Here is a 23,290-nt window from a genome sequence, read left to right on the forward strand (position 1 = left end):
TGGGGGTTAACTCGCCTACATATCGCTTCCTGCGTCTCCATAGTAACAGGCCATTATGCTGCCATGTCATGTGACGCGTGTTACGTCATGGCCTGTTACTATGGAGGCGTGACGCAGGAATTACTAGGAAATACTATGTACTGTAGGTGAGTTAGCCCCCGCTAATCGCCCACTCGCAACTTTGCAGGGAGGGAGGGGGAAAGAGAGAGGAAGGAGGCCCGGCATGTTAGGAATGCGGCCCGCGGTTTGCAGCCCGGGACGCTCAAAGGTTGCCTAGGCCTGGACTAGACTATATACTGTGTAAAGCTCTGTGGAAGATGTCTGCACTATATAAATACTAAGTGAACTCATGACGTGAGCCACTGTTTGTTAGACTGTGTTGTTCACTGCTATGCCAAAATTACTTTTAAGTGTAATCTTACTTGGCCGACATGTAAAGCAGATTACAAGTGATGGGTACGTAAGGTAAGTTTTGCAAAGTAATGTATCTGATTTTGCAATGTAATGTTTATCTCATCATGTCACATGTTAGTTCAGGTATGCTATAAATAATACATTTACTTTTGCAGACCTATATATAATACCAAATATTGGGACAAACATATTTACATAAAAAGAGGGACAAAGTCCTGAAAGAGGGACAAATAAGGAGCAAAGAGGAACTGTCTGTCCCTCCAGTAAGGAGTGACAGTGGTGGAACTTGATTACAAAATATGGAATATCCCTCCATAAAGGGACAGCTGGGACACATGCACTAATAGTCTCTGTCCCTACTGGAGAGATTAACTCGCTTCCTGACAGAATGGAAGTGAAGCAAATCAGGAAACCAAACATCAATAAAACCTGAAAACAGTAGCTAATTCCTTTCCACACAGTCTAACATTAAAATAACTTACTCTACTGGGGTTAAGATTTAACGACTGTTCACAGTCCTTGCTATTCACATCAAAATCATTATACTGATCGCAGTACGGATATAAACTACTGTATGAGAACAAATACATGAGGGCTGCAGTTCCGCTATTCTCCACAAGATGGTGATGTCATTTTTGCAGAAAGGAAGACACAGAAAGGAAGCCATAGATGAAGAAGGAGGAAGTACTACAGAGGAGACATTGCTGGGACTGGCGGCAGAAGAGGTAAGAAGAGAATCTGTTATATTTACACCCAGTAACCCTCATATCCCTCCCCTATCACTAACAGCTGATGTTACACACATACAGTACAAACAGAAAGATGACGGAGCACCAATGGATATGGCAGTGTGTCCAAACCTCTACCCCAGTGCCTCAGAGGTGCACGTCTCCAAAAGCAACAATTTGGTAGGCACCACCAAAAGTATTATTATAGCTCTTCTATTGTGAAAAGCAGGGCTGCAGTGACAGACTGCTGTTTTGGGCTAGAACGCCCTTTCTCAAATTGTCACGGCTATTGCAATTTGAGAAAGGGCGTTCTAGCCTGAAACACCAATCTGTCATTGCAGCCCTGCTTTTCACAATAAAATGCCTACCCATTTGTTGCTGTTACACGCATACAGTACATGGATCAGTGTACATATTACGTCTTCTTTATCCTCAGCTCCTCTACCAGAGGCATGTGAGCTGGAGAGTTCTGCACAGAGTCTTATCTGTTCCTATCGCTGCACTTCTCAGGACAGAGAGCTCTGATGTTCCTGACATCTGTTGGAGCCAATCTCCTAGCTTAGGAGTGGAAGCAGTGATTACTCCTGCCACCACTGGCACCTCTTTGGTCTTCACTATCCAGAGTCTCTCTAGTTCCTCTCTCAGGCTCTGGTACTTCTCCAGTTCCTCATTCTCCTCCTTCTGATGTTGCTGTGACTAAGTTGGAGCTGCCACATCTGTCACCACTGTTGTCTTCTGGTCCTTGTCTACTACTACCTTGATCTGTCCATCTGGATGTAGACGTCCTACAGGATCTTAGCCCTTTTCTCTTCTGTAACCTTCTGTGCAATCTCCTATCATTTGGGAGGGTGTATCCAGTGTTCTCCCCAGAATTTTTTTCCCAGCCGGGTGGGACGTTTAGCGCATGGTGCATTTGATGTCACACGTGCACTATATGCTGACGGCATATGGGGCGCTAATGGAAGAGGATAAACCAGAAGACGGATGGGCACAGAGCGGTAGGTGACATAGGACAGGTAATGTATAAATGCTCATCGTTCGTCTCTCCGATGGCGAGAGGTCCGATATCCTCTCGCCATTACCTCTGTGCACTTGATCTACTATGGCTGCCCTACATCTTGCAGCTTGTTCGAACGATATGTGCCCAATTTCTGCCTGAAATTGGTAATGGTGTCGATCGGGCATGCACTTGGTGGCACCGATTTTCATCCGTTTCGATTATAATCAAATCGGATGGTTGATCAGCCGCCAAGTTGCCTGATGTATGGCCACTCTACAAAGGCTTGTGACCCTGCTCATGAGTATTGCATTTCACATGGCTTATTTCACATGGTTTATTTCACATGGATGTTATTTCCTGAAGGCAGGTTGTTTTGCAGATAGTGTACAGGGGCCATATATATAACTGATGATGATATATGGCCCCTGCACACTATCTGCAATACCGTGCTCCCCCCAGGAAAACATTAATATGAAATAACATGCGTGTGAAATGCAATAACCAATACTTAGCATTTCACACCATGTGCACATAAACTTGCTTAGCCTCTGCACAGGCCCCAGTGTGGAGTACATTTGAAATCGGCGCCACTAGACTTGGGCGCAGGATCCAGCTGTTATATGGCTGGTCCTGCTTCTGCACAAGTCCGGGCCGATTTAATTACTATTCCCCCTCCAGGCCGCCATGGATAGTGGGGGAATGAAATAATTCGGCTTCCAGCGATTGCTGGAGGCCGAATTATTATGTTTTTAAGCAACCTCGGCTCCGTCTTCTGACGGAGCCGACGTTACTCACTGAGCGCTACAATAGAAATTATTCCTATTGTAGTCTATGGAGGCGCTGGCTGCGCCAAAATCTAGCAGCGCTGAAAAGCACTGCTCCACCACTGTGCCCCTGCTTATAATTATTGCAATTCACATGGCTGTTAACTCACATTGATGTTGTTCCTGCAGGGGGAGGGGGCCTGTCCCAGGGTATTGCAGATAGTGTGGCTATAGATATAATGATTATGATAACCCCTGCAGAAATAACACCCATGTGAATTAACAGCCATGTGAATTGCAATAATTATGAGCAGGAATTTGACACCACCAATGCACATAGTTTATTCATTGATATTTACATGGAGAGTTCTAAACAAATTTGGAAGCCATCCCGGAATCCCTTCCTTGCAACATTGCACAAGCTGTATGTGTGAAACTGTATGTCTGCACTGTTCTGAAGAAGGGGACACCCGATGGCCCGAAACAACAATTGTTAACTTAAGTGTTGACATGTAATTGGAGAATAAAAAAAATCTTTTGCTCACTGAGAAGCTGGAGTGCTAACCAAAATCTTTTCTACTATTGTATGTGTGAAAAGCCGTAACCTGATCTCCTGAGTCCTGACTATGCTGATGGCAATCAAACCGCAGCTCCTCAGCCTGGCTTTTCTCAACTTTATTACACGGGAAAAAGTGACTTTTGTCAGATCTCCTGTCCAGACTATCTGACTTCAGAAAGGTGACTGCAACTTCAGGGAGGACTGTGGCTGGCCATAAACCAGCAGGAAGCGCACAGGTCATTAAGAACTCACCGAGTGACGCCTGTGCTGTCCTGCTGGCTGCTTCTTACACCCTGCTCCATTCAATCTGCCTGGCACTGTCCTAGCCTGCATATCTGCACGGGAAGAATCACCTTTGGCAGCAGCTAATGATCGGGTCACCCAAGATCTTCCGGCACATCAGGAAAGTATGAATACTGTGCCAGGGGCGGGGTTAATAATTGAGATGCGGGGCAAAAACGAACAGCTGCAGCAAGGCATTTACATACCAGGGGGATGCGGACAGAGGAAATCTCCCCCTTGCCAGTCCGCCCCTTGCTTGCTCAGGCTCCAGCATGCCTGTTCTCTCTTTATTGACGAAAGAGGCTCCGTCAGATCATAGATCTACTTCTACTTACTGGAGGGCGGGAGGGAGAATCGGTGCAGGAGTCCCGCCCCTTACAACCCGCCCAGCCAATCCCTGTCTTACCAAAACGTTTGAGCTGAGGGGCAGAGGAGCGCTCCTGCAGTGCACAGCCTCAGCCTTTGCTATTGTGGGAGGCTGGCGCTGATTGAAAGCAGGCAATGGAGCGCTCCTATGTGAAGTTTTAGAAGCCCCAGGCGGGCGGGGTTTCAAATCAGCCGGGCGGCCCGCCCACCTAATTAGCTCTGGGGAGAACACTGTGTTTCCCACATGCTGTGCAGATTTTCCTCCTGTATACAATGCAAGTTACAGCATATGGTTGTGCCATTCAGTGTATGCTGTGCCTGCCTGTGTCTTACGCCCCTCCTCTATGTGCTGGACTGTCCCTGAGGCTTCTCTGTACAGCCGGCATCTTAGCTCTGATGTGGGTGATCTCCACTTCTATGGATCTGGTGCTGAATGCCTTATCTTGTTCTTTCACTTCAAGTTTACAGTAATATCATAAGGTATAACCCTCAGCCTCCACAATGCAGAGTGTGTGGCACATGTAACACTTCCCGGCCCTAATACAGCCCAGGTTCCTGCAGTCTAGATAATTCTCATGTTGTTATCTGCCTACAGATAAGGCCTTTTAGTAAAGATCACATCACCACACCACTGAGGATGGAGGACTGGAGTCACATGACTGAGAGGATATTAAACCTCACCCTGGAGATCATCTGCCTGCTGACCGGAGAGGTGAGGAGGATTCTGGGAGGTCACTCTTATTAAAAAAAATAAAACATTTTTTGAAAAAGGATGAGAGTCTGAAATTGACCTGTCGAGTTTGTGGGCACGGGCTGCAGCAGAGAGTGTTAAGTCTTTAATGTCACCACTTCTCACCGATGTGCTGCACACTCCTCTCCATGTTCCTGACATGTCTGCCTGTGAAGAGAGAAGTATCAGGAAGGTGCAGAGAGCAGTTTGGAGTGTATCGGTGAGATGGTGACATAACGTAGGTGAGTTAACACTCTCTGCCGCCGCCTTTTCCCCCCAACTTGCAGGTTCAATTTTGTACTTGCTGGCTGGTCCCTGGTGGTGAGTATTACTGCGGGAGGGTCTCATGACATCACTCTCATCTCTATTAACCACCTTAGCGGTATGGACGAGCTCAGCTCGTCCATTACCGCCAGAGGGTGCCGCTCAGGCCCTGCTGGGCTGATTTTGATGAAATAAAGAGCAGCACACGCAGCCGGCACTTTGCCAGCCGCGTGTGCTGCCCGATCGCCGCCGCTCTGCGGCGATCCGCCGCGAGCAGCGGCGAAAGAGGGTCCCCCCAGCCGCCTGAGCCCTGCGCAGCCGGAACAAATAGTTCCGGCCAGCGCTAAGGGCTGGATCGGAGGCGGCTGACGTCAGGACATCGGCTGACGTCCATGACGTCACTCCGCTCGTCGCCATGGCGACGAAGTAAGCAAAACACGGAAGGCTGCTCATTGCGGCCTTCCGTGTTACTTTTGGCCGCCGGAGGCGATCAGAAGAACGCCTCCGGAGCACCATCTAGTGGGCTTTCATGCAGCCAACTTTCAGTTGGCTGCATGAAATAGTTTTTTTTTTTATTTTAAAAAAAACCCTCATGCAGCCGCCCTGGCGATCTTAATAGAACGCCAGGGTGGTTAATATGAGGGGGTGATGATAAATTGCTGGCTTTGCAGTCCATACAACAAATCCAATCTGGACCCAACCCTTGCTCTGGGAATATTCTCTAAGTCTTTCATTTTTATTAACATGCAGCATGTTAGCGAGCACAACGTTTCGGGCTACATGTCATTTGTCAAGTGCTTAACCATCTGGTAGGTAACATATACCTATATAGACAATGCAATAAAGACACACCCTCTCCAGTGATTGGGGGGTGGGTACAAGCTTCTCTCAAATATTAACTCTTATGGAGTAAAGAACAACCTTAATCATAAGAAGCACTTATGGCTAAAGTCCTCAAAACGTTGTGCTTACTAACATGCTGTTTCACAGATCTGTCAATAGAAACTAAAGACTTGGAGAGTATACCAAGAGCAAGGGTTGAGCTCGGATTGGATTTGTTGTAAGGATTGCAAGTCACTTTAGAGGCTTAGTGGAGCTCTTACCATTGACTGTGACTCTCTTGTGAACACTGGCTATGTACTGAGGCCTGTGGATACACCTATTTTTGTTTGATTAAATTGCTTGCTTTGCCCAGAAAGATGAGAGCCTGAGTCCTAAAACACTGCAAAACACAGACCTGACCAGAGAGCTGAGGAGAATTCTGGGACGTCACATAACATTGTTGGTGGTTTCTCAATACAGGGTTTTCATCCTGTGAAGTCTGGTGACCAGGTGAAATTCACAGTTCCCCCACCTCACTTCCTGGTACATAAGAGAAACATGAAGAAGATTTTACAAGTCATCAACAAGATCACTGAGTTGCTGATGGGAGAGGTGAGCAGTGCTGGGAATTATTGGGCATTGCCCAGTAATGGCGATGGAAATGTCTTGATGGTGACCGTGTCATTGTGTGTGTCAGATTCCTATAGGTTGTCAGGATGTCCTAACCTTCTCCTCCAGAGAGAAATGGAAGAATGTAGAACGACACAAAGACCTCTCCAAGGACATCACGATTGAAAAACAGACACCCCTCACATCACCAGGTAAGAGGAGACTTTCATTTCTTGTAGCAGAGAGCAGTATGGAGGGTTCACCTAGATCCCCATCATCTGATAATTGCATAGAGACAATGTATACAGTCAGTGTGTGTGTGTGTGTTTCCTACAGATGGATCAAGTAACAGATACCCACCAGAGAGATGGACAGGTCCTCTTTATTCACGGGGTTGTGAACAGGAAGATCCCACCACCCCTCACCATTATCAGGTAGGTGGAACTGGAGGTTTAAAGCACAGCTGAAGTAAGGAAACCTATTTCAGGTAAGACACTTACCTAAGAAAAGTGAAGGCTCTGGATGGCCTTCCCAGTCCTCAGTCCTTCCCAGTCCTCAGTCCTTCCCATTGTTCCATTGCCGTTCCCTGTCAACCTTCGGAAATATGAATGTAGTAAGCTCAGACTCCTGTGTGCAGTATGGATGAGGCTGTCTTTGGTAGCACTTGGAGATTTAATTTTTCTGAAGGCAGCACAGTGCCAAAGAGGTTTTCAACCTAGCAGATCGAATAAATTCAATGGGGCACAGCAGTGGAATGGCAGAACGGAGCGAGGACCAGGAAGGCTCTATGGTACCCAGAGCTGTTCTTCTACATAGGTAGAAACAAAGAACGGGTACACCCCGGGAGCACACAATAGTGCAGTATGTTAAGGTTCAAGGAGGTTGTAAATCGCTGGCAAAATAAATATACTCACAAACGTGGGTTACCACAGAGACAGCCACTGTATAGGTGGGTCGGGAGATTAGACCTAACCCAACTCAAGTTTAAAAAGTTGCTCTCTGTAGACAGGAAGTTGGGAATAACACTCCTCCACCAGGGGTGGACTAGACATTGAACTGATATGAACAGAGGCGCCAAAACAGGATAAAGCCTTATTAAAAACCATTTAAAAGGAGGAGGTAGTGGTGGACTTACCTCCCCAAAAGTAGACAAAGATTCTATTGTCTTTTAGTCAACAAACAATTTATTTCAATACTCCACACTGCAACGCATTTTGCAGGCCAGACCCTACTTCAGCACAAGCTAAAAGAATTAGAGACAATAGGCTAAGTACTCTTATTTATTTGTAGAGGTAGCATAATGAACTAAATCATAATAAAATCGAAAACAGTATAAAATAAGTATATAAACAAGCAGTAATATGTACTAAAATGGGGATACCTCTGAAATAAGAAACTCCCCAAATTGCACATGTATGGTAGTACCACAAGCGAAAATGCATATAGTTTGCAAATCAAATCCCAGTAATACAGTAATGTCAGCTTATTTGTAAGTTCTAAACATTGGTATAAAAAGTATGAATAACTAAAAATACTCTAACGGGGCTGCTAAAAGCTACAAAGTCTCTAATTTTTTTTTTAACTACCACCACTACCTCCTCCTTTTGAAACGGTTTTTAATACATTTTATCCTGTTTTGGCGCCTCTGTTGATGTTATCAGTTCACTCTACAAAGGTAAGTATCCAACCTGAAGAGAGTTTCCTCACATCAGGTTCACTTAAACCACTTCACTACTGAGGGTTTTTTCCCCTTTAGGACTAGAGCAATTTTGACCTTTCACCGCTCCTTCCATTCATTCGCCTATAACTTTTTTTACTATTTATAGGATTGAAACGATCTATATTGCTAAGAATTATTTTATTCTAAATACATTTTAATGGGAAAAATAAGAAAAAAATTGAAAAAAAAAATCATTATTTCTCAGTTTTTAACCATTATATTTTTAAATAATACATGCCAATGTAATTAAAACCCACACATTTTATTTGCCCATTTTGTCCCAGTTATTAAAATGTTTAAAATATTTCCCTAGTACAATGTATGTCGCCAATATTTTATTTGGAAATAAAGGTGCATTTTTTTCAATCTTGCGTCCAACAATAATTACAAGCCCATTCATACATAACATTATGATACCCTTTTGACATACAAATTAAAAAAGATAAGTCCCTAAGGTAACTATTTATGTATTTTTTTTTGTCTTTTTTTATTATATGCACATAATTTATTTAAGTAACTATGGGAGAGGGTGGGAGGGAAGGCGTTAATTTTAAATGTAAGTGTGGGTGTTTTTATTAAAATAAATGTATGTAAGTGTAATTTTACTATTTGGCCACAAGATGCCCTCGTGCATTATTTCCTATTAGGGTATTATAAGTATGTGAACAGGAAATAACATGGGACTTAGATTAGTGAATGGGAACTGCATTCCCATTCATTAATCTCCAACGGGCGGTGGCAAGTACCAAAGCAGGAGCGAGCAGCGGCCAACCACCACCATTGACGATTATCTACATGGCTGTGCATGAACTCAAGTGCTGCCCGACGTAGATATACTGTAGCAAACCACAGAAGTGGTTAAAGCTCAAAAGTTATTCCAAACTATATTAAATTATATTCTATTTCGTTTCAGTAAATTAACTCTTAAAATTTTCTCTGTCTTGCTTTTTTTGAATATAGAGTATAGCATTTACTGATCTAAAAACTGATAATGAAGAGAAAGAAAAGACCCATGTGAAGTTTCAACAGCAATCTGCAGTGGAAGGTGGATTAAGGAAGTCAATTAAAAAAGAAGAAGAGACATATGTAAGGAGTGATCAGCAGTCTATGGAGGAAGGTGACATGATGAGGACAATAAAAGAGGAAGAAGAAGTGACATATGTAAGAGGTGATTCTCTCTCTACAGAGGAAGGTGAAATGTTGAGGATAACTAATGAAGGAACGTATGTAAGAAGTGATCATCAACCTATGGAAGATGAGAAGAAAATGCAAACTATTAAAGAAGACAAATGTTTTCTGAATAATAGCGCAAGTAAGTTACAATCATCTAATGCTGAAATAGTTTTCATTTTTATCTGGTGAGGTTTAATTTGACCAATGGTAGATCAAATGTTAAAGTTTAGGGTTACTGAGACAAGTTATTGATGAGCTAAGAGACATTTTAGGTGAAGGACAAAGTGAATGATAGGGCAGTTGAGGCCCATCTCCAATCCTCAGTATGACATCATAGTACCAACAAATGAGGAGGCGGTACTGTACACCATATGAAAGGCCCATCTCCATTCCTCAGTATAACATCATAGCACCAACAAATGAGGAGGAGATACTGTACACCATATGAAAGGCCCATCTCCAATCCTCAGTATGACATCATAGTACCAACAAATGAGGAGGCGGTACTGTACACCATATGAAAGGCCCATCTCCATTCCTCAGTATAACATCATAGTACCAACAAATAAGGAGGAGATACTGTACACCATATGAAAGGCCCATCTCCATTCCTCAGTATAACATCATACCGCCAACAAATGAGGGGGAGATACTGTACACCATATGGAAGGCCCATCTCCATTCCTCAGTATAACATCATAGTACCAACAAATGAGGAGGAGATACTGCACACCATATAAAAGGCCCTTCTCTATTCCTCAGTATAACATCATAGTACCAACAAATGAGGTGGAGATACTGTACACCATACGGAAGGTCCATCTCCATTCCTCAGTATAACATCATAGTACCAACAAATGAGGAGGAGATACTGTACACCATATGAAAGGCCCATCTCCATTCCTCAGTATAACATCATAGTACCCACAAATGAGGAGGAGATACTGTACACCATATGAAAGGCCCTTCTCTATTCCTCAGTATAACATCATAGTACCAACAAATGAGGTGGAGATACTGTACACCATATGAAAGGCCCATCTCCATTCCTCAGTATAACATCATAGTACCAACAAATGAGGTGGAGATACTGTACACCATATGAAAGGCCCATCTCCATTCCTCAGTATAACATCATAGTACCAACAAATGAGGTGGAGATACTGTACACCATATGAAAGGCCCATCTCCATTCCTCAGTAGAACATCACAGTACCAACAAATGAGGAGATACTGTACACCATATGAAAGGCCCATCTCCATTCCTCAGTATAATACCATAGTACCAACAAATGAGGTGGAGATACTGTACACCATATGAAAGGCCCATCTCCATTCCTCAGTAGAACATCACAGTACCAACAAATGAGGAGGAGATACTGTACACCATATGAAAGGCCCATCTCCATTCCTCAGTTTAACACCATAGTACCAACAAGGAGATACTGTACACCATATGAAAGGCCCATCTCGATTCCTCAGTATAACATCATAGTACCAACAAATGAGGTGGAGATCCTGTACACCATATGAAAGGCCCATCTCCATTCCTCAGTAGAACATCACAGTACCAACAAATGAGGAGGAGATACTGTACACCATATGAAAGGCCCATCTCCATTCCTCAGTATAACACCATAGTACCAACAAATGAGGTGGAGATACTGTACACCATATGAAAGGGCTATCTCCATTCCTCAGTAGAACATCCTAGTACCAACAAATGAGGAGGAGATACTGTACACCATATGAAAGGCCCATCTCCATTCCTCAGTATAACATTATAGCACCAACAAATGAGGAGGAGATACTGTGCACCATATGAAAGGCCCATCTCCATTCCTCAGTATAACATTATAGCACCAACAAATGAGGAGGAGATACTGTGCACCATATGAAAGGCCCATCTCCATTCCTCAGTATAACATCATAGTACCAACAAATGAGGTGGAGATACTGTACACCATATGAAAGGCCCATCTCCATTCCTCAGTAGAACATCATAGTACCAACAAATGAGGAGGCGATACTGTACACCATATGAAAGGCACATCTCCATTGCTCAGTATAACATCATAGCAACGACAAATGAGGAGGAGATACTGTACACCATATGAAAGGCCCATCTCGATTCCTCAGTATAACATCATAGTACCAACAAATGAGGTGGAGATCCTGTACACCATATGAAAGGCCCATCTCCATTCCTCAGTAGAACATCACAGTACCAACAAATGAGGAGGAGATACTGTACACCATATGAAAGGCCTATCTCCATTCCTCAGTATAACACCCTAGTACCAACAAGGAGATACTGTACACCATATGAAAGGCCCATCTCCATTCCTCAGTATAACACCATAGTACCAACAAGGAGATACTGTACACCATATGAAAGGCCCATCTCCATTCCTCAGTATAACATTATAGCACCAACAAATGAGGAGGAGATACTGTGCACCATATGAAAGGCCCATCTCCATTCCTCAGTATAACATTATAGCACCAACAAATGAGGAGGAGATACTGTACACCATATGAAAGGCCCATCTCCATTCCTCAGTAGAACATCACAGTACCAACAAATGAGGAGGAGATACTGTACACCATATGAAAGGCCCATCTCCATTCCTCAGTATAACACCATAGTACCAACAAATGAGGTGGAGATACTGTACACCATATGAAAGGCCCATCTCCATTCCTCAGTAGAACATCATAGTACCAACAAATGAGGAGGAGATACTGTGCACCATATGAAAGGCCCATCTCCATTCCTCAGTATAACATTATAGCACCAACAAATGAGGAGGAGATACTGTACACCATATGAAAGGCCCATCTCCATTCCTCAGTAGAACATCACAGTACCAACAAATGAGGTGGAGATACTGTACACCATATGAAAGGCCCATCTCGATTCCTCAGTATAACATCATAGTACCAACAAATGAGGTGGAGATCCTGTACACCATATGAAAGGCCCATCTCCATTCCTCAGTAGAACATCACAGTACCAACAAATGAGGAGGAGATACTGTACACCATATGAAAGGCCCATCTCCATTCCTCAGTATAACATTATAGCACCAACAAATGAGGAGGAGATACTGTACACCATATGAAAGGCCCATCTCCATTCCTCAGTAGAACATCACAGTACCAACAAATGAGGAGGAGATACTGTACACCATATGAAAGGCCCATCTCCATTCCTCAGTATAACACCATAGTACCAACAAATGAGGTGGAGATACTGTACACCATATGAAAGGCCCATCTCCATTCCTCAGTAGAACATCATAGTACCAACAAATGAGGAGGAGATACTGTACACCATATGAAAGGCCCATCTCCATTCCTCAGTATAACATCATAGCACCGACAAATGAGGAGGAGATACTGTACACCATATGAAAGGCCCATCTCGATTCCTCAGTATAACATCATAGTACCAACAAATGAGGTGGAGATCCTGTACACCATATGAAAGGCCCATCTCCATTCCTCAGTAGAACATCACAGTACCAACAAATGAGGAGGAGATACTGTACACCATATGAAAGGCCCATCTCCATTCCTCAGTATAACACCATAGTACCAACAAATGAGGTGGAGATACTGTACACCATATGAAAGGCCCATCTCCATTCCTCAGTATAACACCCTAGTACCAACAAGGAGATACTGTACACCATATGAAAGGCCAATCTCCATTCCTCAGTATAACACCATAGTACCAACAAGGAGATACTGTACACCATATGAAAGGCCCATCTCCATTCCTCAGTATAACATTATAGCACCAACAAATGAGGAGGAGATACTGTACACCATATGAAAGGTCCATCTCCATTCCTCAGTATAACATCATAGTACCAACAAATGAGGAGGAGATACTGTACACCATATGAAAGGCTCATCTCCATTCCTCAGTATAACATTATAGCACCAACAAATGAGGAGGAGATACTGTACACCATATGAAAGGTCTTCTCCGTGTCCTAACGCTCTTCACTCCGATGTCGGACTATGTCAGACATTGCCATTTCCCTGCATGGCTCCTATGACGGACATAGTCCAACACAATAAAATTGTCCAATATTCTGATCCATGCCTGCTATGCCTTCTGCTGCTTCATTCACGATCTTCTGCTCCGCTTGCCGAATTTCCATCTACTGTGAATTGGGTCCAGCATGGCATCCTCCTATGTGGATGATAATGTCAGACACAGCCAACGCTTTGATCTTCTTCAGCCCCACACTGCGTTGAATGATAGGGATATTACGCTGGTGCACATATGAGGGGTGGAGCTACAGCGCACAAGCCAAGCCAACTTTCATGCTGGGATTATATTTTGACTTGCTTTCTTTTTCTAAAGAAATTTTAATTTCCCACCAGATGGACATGATGTTTGGAACTCTTCAGAGGGACATCTTCATCCAAGGAATACACCGATGTCACATCAGACACGTCACACAGGCATTCGTCCTTTCTCATGTTTAGAGTGTGGGAAAGGTTTAGATACCAAAAGAGGCCTCATAAAGCACCAGGCAATTCACACAGGCATCTATCCTTTATCATGTTTAGAGTGTGGGAAAGGTTTTTTTGAAAAGATAGACCTTCGTAGACATCAGAGTTGTCACACAGGCGAGCGACCTTTCTCATGCTCAGAGTGTGGGAAATGTTTTACTCGGAAATCAAGCCTGGTTACTCACCAGAGAAGTCACACAGGTGAGTGGCCATTCTCATGTTTAGAGTGTGGGAAAGGTTTCAATAGGAAAGAGCGCCTTCTTATACACCTGAGGAGTCACACAGAAGAGCATCCATTTTCATGATCAGAGCCTGGGAAACATTTTACTCATGAAAAAAAACTTTCGTAGACGTCGGAGAAATCATGTTCATTGTGTGGAAAAGGTTTAATGATAAATGTTACCTTCTAAGACATCAGAAATCAGGCGAGCTGAGTTTTCCATGTTCAGTGTGTGGGAAATGGTTTTCGCAGAAAACAAGCCTGGTTCTTCACGCTCACCAGAAGTCACAGGTGAGCACCCATTCTTCTATTCAGAGTGTGGAAAAACTTTGGTAAGATCCCCGTATACACCAGAAAACATCCTTTTTCAGGCATATAATGGTTTTCTCACAGATGACACCTTCTTTCACATGAGAAAAGTACATGGCTAAGCAGTCTTTTAAATCCTCAGAGTGTGGGAAATCGTTTGTGCCAAAGAAGGGAATAGTGTCACTTGGATGGGGTCCCCGGTGGCCAGAAGGGAATGAGACTTGCACCACAGGGCTGTTACCAAACAGTTGCTGAATAAACAGTTTGTTAAATTTACAATAGACTCACGCACGTGGAGAAAAGACAGTGACTTATATATATATATTTGAAAGCTCTGAAAAAATTTGCTTGGGACTATAAATCGAGGAATCTACCATACACCATTCAATTTTCATATATAAATTGATCTAAAATGAGCCACTCCAGATTGACTTACTGCATAGGGGAAAAAATAATTAATCATATTTCTTGCTCAAATAGAAAGAATACTTTAGGATTATCTTTACAACCGATCATTTTTATTGAATTCTTGTAAAATTGGATCTTTTTCATACGTGGTATGTGGCTACCTTAAAGTGGACCTGAACTCTTGCACAGGACAGAAGGAAGACATAGAGAAATGCACCCTGTATGTATTTAGAGAGTTTTGCCTGTTTAATGCCCCCTTATTTGTGTCTAATCACAAGTTGTAATTTGATCTCCCACATGACTGCCACGTCAGATAAGCCCATTTGAAAGCACAGGCTGTTAGCAATATGTCTGCTTCCATGGATCAGGAAGTAGAAACCGCGCAGGTTTATTTTAGGATTTGTATCAGCTGTAACAAAGAAATGTTTTTGTTTAAATGTTATTATGCTGTTGTGTATCTTTTAGAGCAGAGAGGACTTTCTCAGTTCAGATCCACTTTAAATGGTAAATTATACATACTTGGGGCTTCCTCCAGCCCCCTCCAGGCTGATTGCTCCCTCACATTTCCTAGGTCATCTGCAATGCACCCAGGAAAGCCCTCCAGTTGGTGCAAACACAGTCTTGGCCGTGTGTGCTCCTGTAGCCAGGAGCGTTCTGCACCTGCGCAGTGCGCTCCTGCTAATGGGGGCACCAGCGTGGCCGTGTAGTGCAGTATGCCCCAGACTGGAGGACCTTCCAGGGCCAATTGTGGATGATTCAGGAGGCGGAGGAGGATGGCAAAGGAGCAATCAGCCTGGAGGAAGCCCCAGGGATGTATGATTTTTTTCCTCCTTTCACATGCGCACATCTGTTTTTAAAAAGGCGGGGCTTTGTACTCTCAAATGTGCCACACAAACGTTGCACACCTATGATGTAATTTTCATTCTTATTTCTCCCTTACATCTCATGCCACCGCAACACATTACTTGCTACTTTGTGTTGCATTTTATCTGCGTTGCGCATTGGCACTGTGAACGTAGCCTAAGGCCCTGTTCACAGTGGTCAGTTGCATTGCAGAATAATTCTGCATGTCAATTCTACAATTCTATGGGCCTGTTCACAGTGACAGTTCAGGCTATTCTAACTAGCTGCATGTAGGCTTTGTATTTAAATGTATGTCCAGTCTGCATTGCAGTTCAGTCATTATAACGCGTGAGTTATGCAACTGACTACTGTGAACCTAGCCTAAATTGAAAGAAAAATAACGAGTTTACCTGGGGCTTCTACCAACCCCTGCCGCTGCCCTGTGCCCGCGCCGCCACTGTGCGATCCTCCTGTTCCTCGCAGCATCTCTATTTCATTTGGATGCACGGCCCTGATCCGCACACCCCCCAATCACGCTCCAGTGGATGGGAGTGCTCTGCGCATGCGCAGTACAGGGAAATCTCTACTGCGCAAGCACAGAACGCTTCTGGCAATGGGAGCATGATCGAGGACACAAGGCCACGCATGCTCAATGGCTGTCAAGTCACCTAGCTAAAAAAGAGGTGCTGCGAGGGAATGGAGGATCGCGCAGTGACGGCGCCGGCACAGGGCGGCTGCCCGGGGCTGGTAGAAGCCCCAGATAAGTTAAACTAATTTTATTCTTTCAATTTAGCTTCCCTTAAAGTGGATCCGAGATAAACTTTTACTCATTGCATAATTGTGTTCCTTTCATATAGTTTATAGGGCATTCCTCAAGCCAAATACTTGTTTTGTTTTGTTTTGTTTTAATACTCTATTTCCCTATAAACTAAACAAGCCTTGCCCACAGCTCCTTTTGTGCCTTGGCACTGTAGCAAGGGCTTATGGGAGCTCAGTCTGGGCAGGAGGAGGAGGAGGTTACTAGCCAGAGATTTCAGAGGCAGAGGGGAGGAGGAGAGGGGACTGAATTTACACACAGGCAAGCTGATAGCATCTCCAGCCCTCAGCCTGTGTGTAATGTGATAAACAGAACATGGCTGCCATCATTGTATCATATGAATAAATAATCATAAACTATGCTGTGTAAACTATCTAAACTTTAGATAAGATATATAGACAAGTTACTTGTTATAGTTAGTTCTTCATCTCGGATCCGCTTTAAAGGCCGGGCTTTTAGTCTCTGACTAAAAAATGTATTCAGTGAAAACTGATCCATTTTCCATTACAAATGGATCAGTTTGTTCCGTTTGCATCAGTTTTTATCTGTTTTCCATTCTTTTTTTTTTTTTTTTTTTTTAAACAGCCAGGAGAGGTTGCTGTGGTTGAAAGGTATTGCTGACTAAGTCAGCCATTAACAAATGCTATACAAACAACATGTACGCTGGTCTCCAGTAGGGATCGTCAATGAGATGCAAATAATTTTGAGTTGATGCAGCATTATTCACATTTGTATATACATTTATGCCGCTTGAAAATGAACCAATCAAATACTGCTGAGCTAAAATTCGATTGGTCCATTTTCAAGCTGCATAAATTTGCATAATCCTGCATCAACTCGAAATTATCTGCATCTCATTGACCATCCCTAATCTCCAGATAAAGCCTAGCACAAACTTTCAATTATGATTGGCCAATCACTGACCAGTTGTACCACCTCCATGTAGTATGAGGGTTTACCAACACAATCTGCTCATCGCATTCAATACCTGTTGACCCTTCTACTACATGGAGCTGGTAAAATTGGTCAGTGATTGGCCAATCATAATTGGAATTGTGTGTCAGGCTTTAACCTACATCCCCCATAGTGAATGCAGCCCATGGAGTCACCTTGTTGCCTGGTTTGCTTTCAGTAGAAATACCACTTACTTTGCAAGCACCTCATGAATGTAAATATTGCGCTTACCTTTTTGTGTGTTTGGCAGCCACCTGCATCCTCTGAATTCTGTTTTTTTCCATTCTATTGAATAAATATATTTTTACACTGTTTTAAATCCATGAGCCTGTGTTTACTATCAGTGTGGTGTGACCTGTGTATGGGCGAGGTGTGTGTAGATTAGTGGCCCCTCCCACAGGGTGGGCGCTCTGAAGTGTAGGAAACTCCCACAGGGTGTGACCAGCCGAGAGGGAGGATATGACATCATAAGTAGTCGTCCTCCAGGTCCACACTGTCTGATTTACAACACTTCCTGCTTGATTGGCTGTAATATATGTCTAGAGATTTATTATTAATCTGTCATTTTAAAAAAAAACAAAACTTAAATTACAAATACATTTATTTTTATTGTATGTATGCACATTGCTTAGGAGTAATGTTTTATTACTCTCTCTCTAACTTATTCCTCGCATTCACTCCCTAATTACCAAATTAAAAAAATATCTCACATTTGACATTTTCTCACTCAGGACACTAACGAAATGTTAGTATATTCTCTTAGAATATCTTGTTTTGAATGTTGTAATATACCACTTTGTGAACTACCAACTAACAGACTGGCACCCCTCCAGTTTGTACTGAACTCAGCCACTTAAAGAGACACTGAAGCGAAAAAAAAATTATGATATTATGATTTGTATGTGTAGTACAGCTAAGAAATAAAACATTAAGATCAGATACATCAGTCTAATTGTTTCCAGTACAGGAAGAGTTGAGAAACTCCAGTTGTTATCTCTATGCAAAAAAGCTATTAAGCTCTCCGACTAAGTTAGTCATGGAGAGGGCTGTTATCTGACTTTTATTATCTCAACTGTAATTGAACTGTTTACTTTTCCTCTGCCAGAGGAGAGTTCATTACTTCACAGACTGCTCTGAAAGACTCATTTTGAATGCTGAGTGTTGTGTAATCTGCACATATTATAGAATGATGCAATGTTAGAAAAAACACTATATACCTGAAAATAAAAGTATGAGAATATTTTCTTTGCTGCTAATCTTCTAGTAATTATTCATAGTACACAACCAATTCATTATATCATATATTTTTTTTCGCTTCAGTGTCTCTTTAACTCATTCATCTTTCTTTCTTATTCATCCTTTGCTGCTCCTCTCTGTCAATCTCTTCATTGGCTGCCAATTAACCCTAGCCTGCAAAGCTTTCCACATTCTCTGTCCCCAAACATCTCTTTCAGATACCAACAGAACCTTCTTCTGTCCTCCTCTAGAATTACCTCCTTACATTCACGTATACAAGATTCCTTACCTGCTTCAATCCTCTTCTAGTGTCCCCTTCCAAAACACATACATCACTCTCCAACCTTTTAAAAAAAATCTGAAGGAAAAATAAGCTTAAGAAAGAATTAATTGTATGTGTAGTACAGATAATAAATATTAGCAAAGAAAAGTCTCATACAGTTTTCCTGTACTAGAAGAGTTAAGGTGCCCATATATCAGAGGATGTATGGGCAGATTTACCATGAGACAGATCTCTCTCTGATCAAATCTGATCAGAGGGAGATCGGTTGCCTGCCCATACGCCACAGGCCGATTCTAGCTCTATGTGATGCCTCATCCGCTGCCCACTGCAGTATACTTTACCTGTCGTTGCCTGCCACTGTCTCCGAACTCCGTCCAAATATACATGGCCCATGTGGTTTCCGGCAAAACGTGGGCACGTGTGACATTTTAAACTAGGGGGTTCCTTTGCGTTCGTCACTCGTCCCGATAGCAAATGCCATTACTGCTGCTCATGTCGGCTCTACATCTTGCAGCATGTCCGATCGATACACGCGACCAATTTCGGCCCGGGTTCTGGTGCGGATGTGAGACTTGTGACTCACAGGTGGATTATGGGTAACTGAAAATATGCCAGCTAGGGTAAGCCCAGTAGCTCCACAGATGGCTTGCTGCATACCAGATATATCATATGGATGGGAAGAGAGCTAGGATAGCAATGTACAGTGTTATAAACTGTTCTAATTCACCTTTTTTCCGGCACCAGCAAACTCCTCCTCAAGAGTTTGCAAACACGATCACACAGCAAGCAGGAGATAGACTTTCTCAGGCTTCTTCAATGTTTACGTTATTTATTCAAGTAACAGAAATACAGATAGATACAGTTTATCATCTCCTGGCAAAGCAGACTTCCATGTTGCGTTACAGCTGCGTGAGTACCTTCCTGCTGAAAGTACCCAGGTCTTCTTGTATCTACTCTATGTTACATCTAGACTACCTATGTACAGCATACATTATATCAGATTACAGAAAGGAAGAACATACTTAGAAGTCCCAGTCAGACTTGCGAGCTATTGCGAAAGTAAAGAGCAGAATGACCTCTCCATCGCTCACCCCAGGTTTAATACCGACTAGGAAAGAGTTAAATATGACATCATCTTCGCCATCCCCTATATCAGTCTATTGGTGGACCCACTTGTGGTGTCACCATACACACCTACTCGATTAATAATCAATGAGGCATTTGACCTACATGCAGGAATGTGGATGTTTACCAAAACATGGCTGATGTTTATTGTTCTAGTGGTGGTACATGCCCAGGTCAGGGAGACCTGCGGCCTTGTACTAGAACAGCTTCTTGGTATGTTCTAGTTCTGCTGACAGAACTGCAGATTTTCTCTCTTTCAGAGAAAATCCCCTTAAAGGGCCGATCTGCACTCCAAGCCTTTTTGACTAACTCAGTCCAAATAACTGAGGCCTACTTAAATTATAACATACAGAAATTATATTTTCCTTATGTACTTTTGATAACCAATACTTTATTATATTGCGTGTAATATGTAGTAGTATTTTATTTTTTGTACATTATTCATATATAACTTCAACAATAAATTTGTATACAAAAATATTCTGGTCTAGTACTCTAGTTATGTCATTGGAGAGCCTTCTGACTGACCCTACGAGGACTAGCTTTTCATGGGGTTTAGTACACTCCAAATTGGATTTAGTACACTCCACACTTAGTTAATCCATTGTACACGAAACTGACAGGGTAACATTTGTGTTCTTTTTTTTTTATTGGTGTTATACAGCTATTTTTTGATAGTTTTTGAAATTGGTTATATTTTGCATTCATTGGGATTACCCGTAGCTTCATTACCTCTCCTGTTTTGTGTGCTATTATACCGGTAATCCCCAGTTAGTGATAAGGATTGTCACCATAAAAATCAAATTTCAACAGTAACTGGTCTGAGTGTATTAAGTGATAAGGATGCTAATCCTGCATTCAAAACTTTTTCTGCTGTTATGGTTTGGAGTTATCACATACCTTAGGAGCACTGGCCCTTTAATTGCCATTGCCATCGGCTGGCAAAACAGTTGCATGCTGTTAATATAATATACTAGCTGATTGCCCGTCGTTGCCCGGGTATGTATTTGGCTGGTGTTGACTCTACATAATTTTTCTAGCCCTAACACACAATTACTCACTGACCAAGTTTGTGAGCTTTGCGGTCTTTGGTATCAATAATTTGCATTGAAATGAAAAAATCTGATTGGCTGTTTGTGGCTACACACCCTTTTCTGAATTTGAACCCCAGTCACCCAATAACCAACTGTACCAGGTTTGAGGCTTGTGCCATTAACAGTGCAAGAATGGTAGCAATTAAATATTCCCATTGAAAAGCAATAGGTGAAGTTTGATAAGGTGAGGTAGGAGGCGCCCGTGACGGACAGATGTAATATTATGCGGGTAGTTACAGTTGTTTGTGGCTGGTTATAGCTTTACTTTTCGGCCAGTGTAGTAATAAAACATAAAGGATGGTCCTACCTTAAGAAGAGCAGTCCATTCCATCAGCACTACTTTGATTTTATATAGCCTGACATACCCCTCTAGAAGCCCTTCCCATACACATGCTCTGTATTTTATGTATTTATATATTTATATGGGTATACACATGTATGTGTGTTAATGCTCCGCACCACTATATGAGTCCTGGATGCGGAGGTTTGGTCTTACTCAATATATGATATTAGTATGTTGTTTGTTAGTATATATTATATGATTAGTGCTTAAAATGAATTTTAATTATACGGTTACATTAACATGGTTCTTTCTGTATTTTTCTGTTTTACTTAATGTAATGGAGATTGTGTACTATTTTAAGTTGTCCTGTGTGTATATATGTCTCTTAGGGTACATTACTCGACCTGAGGAAGCGGTTTTTCCGCGAAACGCGTTGTCAATTTTAAAGTGCCCAATAAAGTTATTTATTCGCAAAATCAGTAAGTGGATGGACTGCTCTTCTTAAGGTAGGACCATCCTTTATGTTTTATTACTACACTGGCCGAAAAGTAAAGCTATAACCAGCCACAAACAACTGTAACTACCCGCATAATATTACATCTGTCCGTCACGGGCGCCTCCTACCTCACCTTATCTGACGTTTCCCCCGATTCGGGGTTACCACTTTGGCAAGTGGAACTTTTTAAAGGAGCAGCGACCACCTAAGGACAAGGCCGAGCGAGGACGGTACTTCCCCCGCATGCGCTCTAAGTGGTTGCTTGTATTGCAACCCAGCTTTGTGAGTACGATTACATAAGAATTAATTTATACTATCACCCTAAACCCACAATACTACACTAGATTGGGCTCCTGGTTTTTCCTCCCGCCCTTTTTTCTATCCTATCACAGCCATACTCATCTACACGGTACTGGAACCAGTAACCGTACGCGAGAAGGAAAAGCCGGTTGAAGACCAACAGCTACCTCCTGAGAAAGATGGATCTACTAGAAAACCGACAACCGCAAAGAACCCGCCTATTTGACCAGTTCAAGAAGTGTAACTTTAGACCTGATTCATCCCCACCAACAGACCAAATAGAGGAAACAACAAAAACAGAATCCTCAACACCCGACCTAAGCCCCATGTTCTTCAACTTGGAAAAACTTTTGAAGACCGAATTCTTCAACCTTGCAGATATCGAAATGCAACTAACATATATAGAAGAAAAGATCTCACCTGGGGGCCTGAGAGTCCCCACAGAATCTCCCTTCCCAGAGGACCCTATCTTTACTAAAGATTGGTACGAATACCTAGAACTATGTTCTAAAGGGAAGATGGAACGCATCATTACCAAACGCAGAACCATCATCTCTGAATTACAACCACTAATACAGAGTCAGAAAGATCGAATGGCAGAATATGCTGATTCTGACCAATACAAGTCCTTCTCCTATATATTAATTAATAAGTTAAGCAAGTTTGAGGTAGCCATTACCGAAGGTAAACTAAGTAAACTCAATAGGGATAGGAATCTGTATTTAAACAACCAGCAAAGAAAGTCTCGACCCAGATATAGACCATTGGAGGACCCGGGAGCAGGCACCGAGCCCCATGAGCAACAGGAGCATCTACCAGAGAACCCGACTGCTGCAGCACCCAAACCTGGGCACGTCAGCTCGCATACAGATCCACTTCCCTTGAATCAAAGCCTGACCCCAATTCAGACAGCAAAGTCGGGTACAAACACTTATGGGAAACTTAACAAACCGCAACC

At 42.7% G+C, this 23,290-nt stretch overlaps 1 protein-coding gene across 1 annotated transcript; it reads left to right on the plus strand.

The window, feature by feature from the left end:
• The first annotated feature begins 1,034 nt into the window (after positions 1 to 1,034).
• On the plus strand, positions 1,035 to 17,817 carry LOC137537005 (gastrula zinc finger protein XlCGF53.1-like). The gene is made up of 7 exons (XM_068259164.1): positions 1,035 to 1,139; positions 4,709 to 4,825; positions 6,410 to 6,541; positions 6,627 to 6,750; positions 6,875 to 6,972; positions 9,219 to 9,570; positions 13,833 to 17,817. Exons 1-7 carry the CDS (start codon positions 1,035 to 1,037, stop codon positions 14,267 to 14,269), a joined length of 1,365 nt encoding a protein of 454 aa, XP_068115265.1. The 3' UTR covers positions 14,270 to 17,817.
• The last annotated feature ends 5,473 nt before the right edge of the window (positions 17,818 to 23,290 follow it).

Source organism: Hyperolius riggenbachi, chromosome 10 (genome assembly GCF_040937935.1).
Source record: "Hyperolius riggenbachi isolate aHypRig1 chromosome 10, aHypRig1.pri, whole genome shotgun sequence".
NCBI lineage: Eukaryota > Metazoa > Chordata > Amphibia > Anura > Hyperoliidae > Hyperolius > Hyperolius riggenbachi.